General features: G+C 45.4%; 3 protein-coding genes across 3 annotated transcripts in view; 1 reads left to right on the forward strand and 2 right to left on the reverse strand.

Moving 5' to 3' along the window:
- Window positions 1-177: 177 nt before the first annotated feature.
- Window positions 178-5576, reverse strand: LEAP2 (liver enriched antimicrobial peptide 2). Its single transcript, XM_023738997.1, has 3 exons — window positions 5088-5576; window positions 1946-4799; window positions 178-1758 (listed from the first exon to the last, which is right to left on the reverse strand). Exons 2-3 carry the CDS (start codon window positions 2000-2002, stop codon window positions 1615-1617), a joined length of 201 nt encoding a protein of 66 aa, XP_023594765.1. The 5' UTR covers window positions 2003-4799; window positions 5088-5576; the 3' UTR covers window positions 178-1614.
- A 1438-nt stretch (window positions 5577-7014) lies between these two features.
- Window positions 7015-8598, reverse strand: LOC101353511 (cytochrome b-c1 complex subunit 8). Its single transcript, XM_004384730.2, has 3 exons — window positions 8440-8598; window positions 8023-8190; window positions 7015-7348 (listed from the first exon to the last, which is right to left on the reverse strand). Exons 2-3 carry the CDS (start codon window positions 8174-8176, stop codon window positions 7254-7256), a joined length of 249 nt encoding a protein of 82 aa, XP_004384787.1. The 5' UTR covers window positions 8177-8190; window positions 8440-8598; the 3' UTR covers window positions 7015-7253.
- Window positions 8599-10597: 1999 nt separating this feature from the next.
- GDF9 (growth differentiation factor 9) overlaps window positions 10598-11453 on the forward strand; it is a 2977-nt gene continuing 2121 nt past the window's right edge. The window contains exon 1 of the mRNA XM_004384731.2: window positions 10598-10994. Within this exon, the coding sequence (XP_004384788.1) occupies window positions 10598-10994 (397 nt within the window). The remainder of the gene's footprint in view (window positions 10995-11453) is intronic.

The following is an 11453-nucleotide window of genomic DNA, read 5'->3' on the forward strand; positions in this document are numbered from 1 at the left end:
CTGACATTTTCAACCAAAATTTCAATTCTATACTATGATTTTTATTTGTTGCAATACATTAAAATTTCAGAGGTACTTTGGGGCTCAAAAGCTAGAATTTCTAAGTCAGTATGTGCATTTCACATTATAAAGCTGTTAATGTTGAGCAAAGTATTATATACTAACTAAATTTTTCCACGTGTATAGTATATGTATTTTGTGGTATTGAGATTATAGAAAGTTTAGAGTGTCAAACATGCGTTTAATGTGTATTTTTAAACAAATTTATGGCGATTAAAATATTTGGAGACAAGGGTATCACATTTCAATTTGTAAAAATCTTTTTAACTCTACTGTGTCATTAAGATGCTTTGTATAATGCCAAACCATAGCTGGAGAAACTAAGTTTAATAAATATCAAATAGATTTTCTGTATTAAAGTTTATAAACACTGTGCTCTTTACACTTCTTCAACTCCTACTTTGCCCCTTTCATGTAATTTCTGTTCTGTATTTAGGGTCCACTGTTACTCTTCTGGTCCCACAGCCCAGGTCTCATTTTCTGATTACAGAAATTCTGACCTTGCTGACCTTGTGCGTAGATCATAATTTACCCTGCTGCAACAGAAATCTCAAATCCTTTTTTGTGTTCTTGGTGGCTTGGGCTTTTATTAAACTAGATTTTTTTCCCGGTTCTGGCTTAGGTTCAAACAGTCATAGACTGGGCCTGTCATTAGGTTGCAAATGCCAAAATCCCCATCTTCGACATCTCACTTTAGAGTTCCTTACGTGGAGTTAAAGGTGGGATCCAGGGCCACAGGTTATTAAATTGTGAAGGCTGATTGCATAGCTATTGCTAAATTTTTGCCTTTAACCTGCCATCATGTTCTATGTTTCTTGAAAAAACATTAACTCTCTCCTTCACATTTTACAGATTGAGAAGTTAACACATCATTATTAGACAATGACGTTTTTTCCTATACTGAAGTGAACCCCCTCTCCCCTCAGAAGCTTGAATTTCAGGCTGCCAAAATTTCAATTGGAGACATTTAATAGTAATACGTATAAAAATAAACTCTTAAGTTGAAAAGTTCAGTCATGTTTATCCACTTATCAACATTCTGAGAAGAAATGGAGACTCATTAAAGCACACATATGTCTTTAAATATTAAAAATACAAGACTGCTTCATTTAGGTGTCTCAGCCAAAATGCAGTTAATCAATATTCCATAGAACAGAGCATTGTTGTAGGTGAGTGCTGTCCTCTCTCTCCCTAGTATGTACTTCATTCCTGGGCCACACTTAGGGAACAGCGTCTTTTTCTAGAGCAAAACAAAAAGGTAGTTTTTAAGACAGAGGTCTAGAAGTGCCCAGGGTGGCCTCTGCTGCACTTTCTTCTGCGTGATTGGTCCAGTCTCAGGAAGACGGAAGAAAGGAAAGGCACTCATCTTTGATGGTACCTGTGTGGACCCGTTCTTAGCTCAAGAGGGATTTTCCTCTTCCAGGGAGCTCCCAGCCTCACTTCACCTCAGCCACCCCTCCCAACTAGCTTTATTCCTTGGTCTGTGTGATTCCTGACTTCTCCCCTGCCCAGCCTCCCAGGGCTCTGGCGCAGCCCTGCTTCCGGGTTTGAGGACTACCTGCATAGCCTTGTGATACATTCAGAATCATCCCGACAGGAGGCTCCAATAGGCCTAAGAGACACTCCTCTCCAAAATGGGGTCATTCTCCTCAGTCTTCTCTTTGCTGAGCTCATTTCCGGTACTGGGGAACCATCTACCTGTAGGGCAAACATAAATATGCCTCAGGTATGGAAGAGGTGACACTGCTGTGCACCGTAGAAGAATGATCGCCCCCAGGATGGTGCAGATTCAGAGCAGAGGAACCATTCTTCGGGACTAAGTGCGGCTCCCAGGTTCTGCTGCAGTTCCTTTACCACCACTGCACACATATACACCCTTTCTTACCTGGCCTAACAGGAACAGGCAGGTCATGAGCACAGCAAAGAGTCTGAGGGGCCACATCTTGACAGGAGGAGGACAGCGTCAGTCCCCACTTTTTATAGATTGAAATTCTCCCGGGTGGTTGCCAGATGAGGTCAAAGTTTTTATTTGCAATCAGGATCAGTTTAATAAGTTAATGTCTACCAGAGGAATGTGTTCAAGGTCTGCCTTTCAGACACGTATTTACTGATCTCTCTGGACTTTGAGTGATTGTATTGCTGACTTGGACCCTTTCTTGCATTTTACCAAAAGTCAGCACTGGCTTTCGCTTTGAAAGCCACATGAAGCCATTGAGGAAGGCCAGGCACCTGGCCACATTTTGATTCCAAAATAGCTCAGTGAGATCACTAGTCAAAATAGAATTGTAATAACAGGGTGTTCAGAAATAGTATTTGAACCTTTCAGCCTTGTCTAGGAAAGAAAACTGGTCTATTGTTATAGGAGAATTGGAGAAAAAGCCCTTATCTCCCTTCTGTGGGAGGATGCTCAGCAAGCTAGATCTGCAGTGCCCCAGATCCCATATTATCTCTGCCAGATCATCTTCCCAGTAGAATGAGTACTCAGCTGTGGAAAATTCAGTGTCTGACACACCTGCTGTCTCTCCCAGGGCAAGGGCAATCAGGACCGATGTGGAAGTTATTTGAACCATGGATAAATTGTGTGGATTGTAGCTGTTTTAAACACGTGTGCATGAGGAGGTGGCATGAGCTTCTAAATCAGTGGGAGAGCTTGTGTGGTGATTAAATCACATTGCAAGCCTTGAGTTACGGGCTTTCCTCCCAGTACTTGCTGGGGCCCTCTACACAGCATATCGTTCCAGCAGTTTCAGGGAAGCAGGCATAGGGCTGGGAAATGTCCAAAACCCAAAAAAACAGCTAGGAGCAATAGCTTAATTGGGAACTGCTGCAGATTTCTAAACTAAGAAAGGGCATGTATCACCAAACTATGAGTAGTTACGAGTATTTATTAAATGACATGGGAGCTTTAGTAAATTTGGGGGCAAAGGTGTGAATTTTGGGTAAGGAGATGTATAAGATTTTAGATCTTCTATGACATGGAAGAATTACCAAGACAATTGCAACAAGATTCTTTCCCCATCTACCTGGCATCTCCCTGAAAACTTGGCTGATGGCTTTTCTGGAGGCCCTTCTCAACTTCAGAGTTGGGTATTTGGATGAGTTGCCTATTCCCTTGCCCCAAGGAAAAGTGAAGGAGACGCAACACAGCTGAAGGTGGACAGGACGGTCACGAATCCTTCTGCCAGGGGAATAGAGGGTGCCTCTCACCAAAGGAGAAGAGGGTGTATTGGGGGACCTCAGAGCTAAGACTGGGTGGGGTGTAACTCCACAGATCTAGTTCCAGTCCTCTCAGGACCATGAAGGGAGAGCTACTGTTTGCACTTTAGGAACATCGAGAAGCAGATCTATGCTTAACCCACCTAACCTACAAGTTACAAGGCCAGTTTTCTGTACCCTCCCTTAATCTCTGAGTTTGTATGCTGGATGACACGAGATAGGGGCTTAACTAGGAGCTGGGAGAGGGAGGAGGCTACGTGGTGACCTAGCGAACATTGGGTAAGAACACATCTGATTAGATAGGCAAAAAGCTGAACAACGGGCTGTCCCAGAGCCAGGTGGGTCTGTGAACCCCGTGCTAAACCACCTTGGAGTGATGTGGTGCCAGATGGGCTCTGGAAACTGCGCATTCCAAAGATAAGTAGTTTCTCCTAACCCTCCATTTCTGCCTTCTGTACTTCAAGCAGAACCAAACTAGCCTTTTGGGTTAATTTGTGAAGCCAATACCATAGTCAAGGGAAGAGCCTGTAAGCTCCAGGCCCCCGTGCATGGGGAAAAAGAACAACACTGCCTCAAGCTCCTATCTCGTGTGCCACTTCCCCCACCCCCAAAAGAAAAGACCCGGTCATTATTACCAGTAGAAGTAACCACTGTTAGGGAAATATTTCAACATATATTTACACTAATTATTTAAATTTTTAAAATTTACATTGTTAAATTACCTGTTGTTTTATTTAAATCCGGAGCAAAAATCAAACTTTTAAAAGCAAAGCATCATCCAGGCAGCATTCAGCTTAAATGGCAGCAGATATCCACAGCCATCCCACACCCCTGGGAGTGACTTCAAAGTCTGTTTCTGAAAAAGGAAAAAAAAAAAATTCACAGGCTCTCTGCAATAGAGTATTCTGCTGAATGAATTAACACAGAGCTACATGCTCCTTCCTCCAGCAGAAAGGCCTAAGAAGTCTAACAAAATTTAGCCATAAGCAAAAAGAATGCTTGGTTGGAAGTCAGGAGCCTGGGGTCTAGGCGTGGTGACTGACCACAGGCCAGCCCTTCCCCTCTCTGGGCTTTATAGTCTTCTATAAAGTAGATGGGCTGTAGAGTCTGGTGCAGGAAGCTCTCTCTTCAGTCTACCAACATAATTCCCAAGATGCAGGCCCAGAAGCTGGTGCCAGTTCCAGCCAGCAAAAAAGCAATTGGCCCTTTGCTGAAATTTTACCTGGAAAAGTTTTTCCATTTCAGAGTCTTTCATCTACTAAAGTACATCCTTGAGACCTCTCAGGTACTGACATTTGGGGGTTCACATTAGTTTATGATAAAGTGAGACTGGAGCAGGTTCGATAGCTAAGAGCTTGATAACTCTGGACATAACTCCTAGGGATTTTCTGCTTGAGGTAAGTGCCTAGGACCAAATGAAAGAGGATGTAGGTACCAGAGCAGCTGTTTGAAACACATTCTAGGTGGAGAGATTAGGACTTGGCAGTAACCGGAAACTTTTGCTTTCAATGAGCAGGAGGTGCCTAATAAAAAATGAAAGACTGAAATGGAAAAACTTTTCCGGGTAAAATTTCAGCAAAGGATCAAAGTGTAATTGCTTTTTTGCTGGCTGGAACTGGCACCAGCTTGTGGGCCTGCGCTAGGCCTGCATCTTGGGAATTACATTGGCAGACTGAAGAGAGAGCTTCCTTCACCAGACTCTACAGCCCATAGATAAAAGTGTTCCCACAATGATGGGGGACAGCAGATCTGCTTGGGAGAAGAAGGGCTAAATGGAGCAAGTGGTTACATCACAGGTGAAGGAGCCATACCTGGGGTTGGAAGTTCCAGGTGGATGGGTTCTATAGGCTTTGAGGCCCATAGCAGCTGTTTCTCCTCCTGTAAAAGCCTTTAGGCAGCATTTCGTTTTCTTTGTGGATTTCCACAGATTAGAATGGTCCCTAAAATGATCCCAGATCCCATATTGTGTACAAGGGCACTAAGAAGCTGTGACAGCTCACCACATTCCACACCCCCACTGCCTCAGTGCCCGTTACACAGGTGAGATCCATGTCCCAAGCTCAGAGAGGGGAGCCCCAATAGTAAGAGGTCCAGAGCACCCTTTAACAATTTTAGCCATAGGCAGCTCAGTCAGATCAAAGCATCTACTGTAGGGTCTTCTTAGTAGGGCACTCTTGGGATCAAAAGGATTGAGGCCAACAGGGTCAGTGCCTAGTCTGGGGTGAGAGAGGGTAAATTGAGTTTTTTGAGCTGGTATCTCTAAAGAAGTCAAAGAACTGTTGTTGATAGGTGCCGGTCAGTTGGTTCCAACTCATAGCAACCCCATGTACAACACTACAAAATACTGCCCGGTTCTGCACCCTCCTCACAATTGTCATGCTTGAGCCCATTGTTGCAACCACTGTCAGTCCATCTCTTTGAGGGTCTTCCTCTTTGTCGCTGACCCTCTACCTTACCAAGTATGATGTCCTTCTCCAGGAACTGGTCCCTCCTGGTAACATCTTCAAAGTACATGAGACGAAGTCTCACCATCACCGCTTCTAAGGAGCGTTCTGGCTCTACTTCTTCCAAGATAGGTTTGTTCTTTTGACAGTAAATGGTGTATTCACTATCCTTCTCAAAGGAGTCTTTGACCCACATATGTTGGAGATCAGGCATCAAGCTCTGGAACCTGGACAAAAGGCCAAACAGCAAGACTGGACCATGTTTGGTGAGGCAAGAGATTTCATCAGCTAGCTGCCCTGTTAAGCTTGCACCACCGTGCCAGATACCTATCACTCATTTCATTATCAGATCACTATGACTGTACATTACATCTATTTTCTGGGTGAGAAATCGAAGGCTCCAGAACAGAGGTTACCTGCCTGTATCAGTGAGGAAGCAACAGTTTAAGGGTATGGGCCCAAGTCTGTCTGACTCAGCCTTTCCCCCTTATTCTGCCTCACAATCAACATGAATATTTTACAGATGTCTTTCCTCAGGATAGTTTAATTTGGGTTCTTAAACGGCAACAGCAATGAGAATAAGATACAGCCTGAGCCATAAGCTGAGCCACACCTCCCAAAATGTACTGTTCTAGATCAGCAGAAAGTGTCCTTAGAGGAAGTTTCTAGAAACACAGCAGGGGACCAGAAGCAGCATAAAATAAACTCTGCCAACCGCAATCCCTTCACCATCTCCTGGTAAAGGGAAAAGAGTACCTTTCATGCTAACATACTACAAAGGCTCTAGAGCAGGGGTTAACGAACTTTCTCCATAACGGGCTGAATTTTACACACTTCGTGTGGTTAAAAAAAATGCTTGGCTACCAGGTAGAGAGGTCAAGGGATTACCTCATCTCCTCCTTTCATAGCTGACTTCTGCTCAAGTTAAGGCAGGACGGCCTTGGGCGGAAAGGTAATATAGTATGGAATTTAAGAGCACAAACTCTTGATTCCAGAGTTCACCATTCACTAACTGTAATTTTGGGCAGGTTACTTAACTTCTCTGTGCCTGTTGCTTCATCTACAAAATGAGTATAATAATGGTGTTTGCTTCAAAGGTTGTGAGATTTAAGAGTCAATTTGTGTAAAGGCTTTAGAAGAGTGCCTGGCATAGTAAGCACAGTATTACTAGATTTTACTGTTACTGGGCAGAGGGCCAGGAACCAGCAATACCCACAGCTCATGCATACCACCCACAACTGGCCAGCTGCAAGAGGCAGGCAGGCACTTTCTTGTAGATTCTAGAACAGGGGTAAGCCCCGCTTCTTCACCAACCCCCCAAAACTAGCCAAAATCGTCAGATCTCATGCTAGAGAGTGGAGCTTCATGAATTTGAATATTGGCAATCAGACCAAGCATTCTGCTCACAAAAATGCAACACCACAACAACGCAGTCCATAAGAAGTTTATTGTGTCTTCAGGACACTACAATGCAGATTCCTCTCCCAGAGAAAGATCTTTCAGGGACAGGGAACCATCAGCCAGGTGAACTGCTCACTTGTCATTTTCATAGTCAGCTGGATTCTTCCTCTTGGATTTCTCAAACTCTTGGTTCCCCCATGTGTAGACAAGATAAAACACTACAAATGCTTTAAAAATCAAAAGTGAGAGTAAGCAGTCAGCACATATAAGACACAGGGGTCTCAGTTCTCTTTTCTGACTTACAGCAAATCCTGCCCTCCTGTCTAGTTTTCCAAGAAACCACTTTTAAACCGGGTGACCAAGAAAGGTAACATTACAGACCCCCTTTTTAGGTGACCAAAAAAGGGGGTCTGCCAGGTAAATTTGTCACCTGAGCCAGAAACTGACCCTCTCCCCCCTGCTACACATTTAAATTTTTTTAATGGAGATAAGACACATAACATAAAATTCATCATTTTAACTAAAAGTGTAAAACTCGGTGGCTTTTTAGTATATCCACAATGTTGTTCAACCATCACCACTATCTGCTCCACATTTAATACAAAACATTTCATCACTGAGTAGGAAGGAAAGAAATGAATCAAGATGACTTCAGAGGGAGGCGGTGGAGTCACACATGTGACCTTAGGCCCGTCACTTAAGTTCTCAGTGACTCCGTTTCGTCATCTCTAAGATAGGATGATACGCCTAGCTCGAAAAGCCGTCACGAATATTCAGTGAGAAAATGAGTTTACGGCAGGTTACAAGGTGCCTGCCCGGCGGCAAGCGCTCACTGAGAACTGTGGATGGGATCCGGCCTCCTGCGTCCGCCCCCCGCCCCGCCCGAGGCAAAGGCACTCACGGGGCGCGGCCCGCAGGATGGACGCCCGAGTGCGGCGCACCACGTTGGGGATGCCCTTGCTGAAGTAGTGAGGGAAGGCGCGCTGTTCGAAGGGCGACAAGCTGTAGGTGATCACATGCCGCATCCGCGTCAGGTTCCCAAATTCGCGGCCCATCGTCGCGGCGGTGCCTGCAAGACGGAGAGTGGACAGATGCTTGGCTCAGTCCCGGGACGCGCCTCAGCCGGCGCGGGGTCGCCAGCCCGAGATGCCCTCCCCGGCGCCCATTCGCTCCTCTTCTTTCCCAGCCCAGGCGGCGCCCCCCACCCCCCGCAGTCGCAGGCCGCCCGGGTGCTGAGTGCTCCCACTATCCCAGGGGCCCCCAAGACCGTGCGGCGCAGCCCGACCCGCCCCCCACTTCCGAACAGAGGTCACCTCACCCTCCACAGTCGAAGGCCCCACCGGCCTCCGCCGTCACTTCCGGTAGGCTCAGAAGTCGCTCTTGGCGGCCGTGAAGTCACTTCCGGGAAATACCATTTTCCTGCTGTCTTGAGGGAAAGGCGCTATTATTCCCCGTTCTGTAGATAGGTGCCCTGACCGCGTGCCCCAGCAGAGGGGCGGGGCTGGGCTGGAGGTGGGGCTTAGTGGAGGACCACAGGGATTGCGCGGGGGCTGTAGGGCTGGGTGGAGCCTCCCCGGGCTCTCACAGCCCTTCTCAGGCCCCAGGCTCTCTGTGGAGCACCTGGCAGGAAGCAGCCGGGTGCCGAGAGGAGCAAATTGGTGAAGGGAAAGGGATCAGCGGACCTCGAGGGCCTTTCTGGCCGGGAGCTGAGGTCACGCGAGGCCTCAGAATTGGAGAGGGCTCCTGAGACCTGAGGAGGTGCCGCCGCAGGCAGCGGGATTCGAGGTTTTATATGGTCTTGTCTAATAGCTAAAAAGAGGCTCAATTATTTTCAGACTGTCAGCGACTCCAGTACCAAAATCAAGGACATGGATCTAGTGCTTCTTTTAGTCACCTCTGCCTTATAATCAACTGCAGAGTGTAAATTTTCCCAAGATACAATAATAAAAACTTTTCCTCAAATTTCTCCACATCGTCAGATAATTTCCAAGAAATTGATAAGCGGCTGTTAAGAATGAAGGAAGAGATTACCTCGACAGCGGCTAGCTTCCTCCCCAGATGCTTTGACTTGGGGGCTTTCTGTTGTTCTGACTGCAATTCTCTATTCCCTCCCAGGATGAGAGGCGAGGAATTGTGTGTGTGAGGTGTTCCTGTGTTTTCCCTCACGTGCATTATACTTAGGGACGCCGTTGTCCAGTGCAGCCAACTGGCTTTTCTAGTTGATTCAGAGTGTCCGTAAATGTTTAGTTAATGGAGTTGCTGGCCATATATGTATAATCTAGGGCTAAGCTTTCATTCAGTAGTTTGGGGGTGTTTTATAATCCTGCTTAGCAGGCACAGACCGTCTTGAAAGGAGACTTGACAGGCAATGCTCTTAAACATTTTACAAACATACCTCAGTTTTATCAGTGTACGTACTGCACAAACTGATTCTGTATCTTGTCCTATGAGTATGGGTTGACTTCCAGCAAACAGTCTCCTTCGTGGTGGCACTGGATAGCCCCTCACTTTGGTTTTTCATGGTGCACTTTTACCTTATGTGTCTAAAACAATCTCTAACCTGATCTCCGTACCAAGGCAAGAACATAAGTACTCGGGACAGTTAACGATGAAAATACCCACAAAAAATAAAACATTCATCTTATAGCTGCAAACATCTCTAAACCTTTCAGTCAAAATATGTATGTATGGATGAGCAGATCAAACAAAGTAAGGACATCAAAATACTATATTTTAAAATGAGTCAAGGTTAAAGGTGATGTCCTCTGTTAAGCATATTGCAAGTACGGTTGGAATGTCAATACATATTCTATACTAAGCCACCTGGGAGGACTGGACAACCTAACTGTTCTCTGCTCTCTGGAATTTCTGTGCACTTGTGACTTTCTCTCACCCTCCAAATCAACATTCAGTAAATAATTACTTTCAAGGTACTTATTGTAAGCACCTGGAAATGAGAGAGGTGGTGAGGATGGAGAGAAAGGGTAAACCCCATACCATAAATTGCATATCAACAAATCAGAGTATCATCATGAATAATTAGCTTTTCCACACTCTCTGGAAGTTTCTCCACATGCTCTGGAAGTTTCAGCAAACATCTAACGAATATTTTAAGAATCCTAATTTCCCTCAAAAAAAGGCAGGCTTTTCTCAATTTCTCTTAGCCTTTCAGCTACATAATCAGTCCATTAGTATAACCATAACTTAACAGGTTTTTCATAACTGCCAGGAACAAGGGAGAGAAAGTCAAATAACCAAATAAATCTATATCTAATGAGGACAAATTGGCTAAATAAGGTGTTACCAGCTGTTTGATATAGAGTTGATAAAATTATCTTCAGCTAGGCATCCTTGAGGTCTGATAGAAGCGACTCAGGCCACACACCTAAAACTTAAGAGACCAAGCCAGGGTCTTCCTGGCCTTTAGGAAGAAGACTGGTATGGGGAAATGTGTTCCTTGCTAGTTCTTCCAAGCCATGGCTTTTCCCAGCAAGTTCCTCTTTTGGTTTTGCTGCTTTGTCTGGCTGTGTTTTTCTATTAGCTTTGGTTCTCAGGCTTCTAAGGGAGAAGCTCGGGGTGCAGCCAGTGCTGAGCTGGAAACTGAGGCTGAACCTCGGTCCTTGCTGCAGCCTCTAGATGAAAGAAACAGATCTGGCCTCCTTCCCTGTCCCTTCAAGGTTCTGTCTGATGAGCGAGGTGGAGCACATAGGCTGCAGCCAGACTCCAGAGCTTTGCGCTACATGAAAAGGCTGTATAAGGCATATGCTACGAAGGAGGGGATCCCTAAATCCAGCAGAAGTCACCTCTACAACACCGTTCGGCTCTTCACACCCTGTGCCCAGCACAAGCAAACTCCTGGGAACCAGGTGACAGGTATGTAGGAGCAGACTGGTTAACTGGGTAGAGGGAAGATGATAGAAATTTTGGCATTTCAACTACAGAAAGGAGCTGGGCTTTGCTCCTGGAATCGCGTTCTATTTTACATGGTATTCAATATCTGAATTCAGACAAATCTGGTACTTGCTCCAATTGTTTCTTCCTAATGCTCTCATGGTTTAAGGTGGGTTAAAATGATAGACTTTTAGAGCTAGTAGAGACTTAATGGCTCTAAAGACCGAGGAAAGTACTGCTGGGGAGCTTTAGCGTCTTGTCCAAGGTCACAAAATCAAGACTGGGAACTGGGTATTTTGACTTGCGCTGGCTCGTTCTTTACACCAAGCTGCTGGCTGGAAATTTGCCTAAATTTCCCCTTGTTTGTTGCTTTCTGTGAAAGGATAGATTAAGTCCCCGTTTCGGAACAGTAGGTCCTTGCAAAAAAAAAGTGTTGGTCAG

This window comes from Trichechus manatus, unplaced genomic scaffold, assembly GCF_000243295.1.
Source record: "Trichechus manatus latirostris isolate Lorelei unplaced genomic scaffold, TriManLat1.0 scaffold00127, whole genome shotgun sequence".
Lineage (NCBI taxonomy): Eukaryota > Metazoa > Chordata > Mammalia > Sirenia > Trichechidae > Trichechus > Trichechus manatus.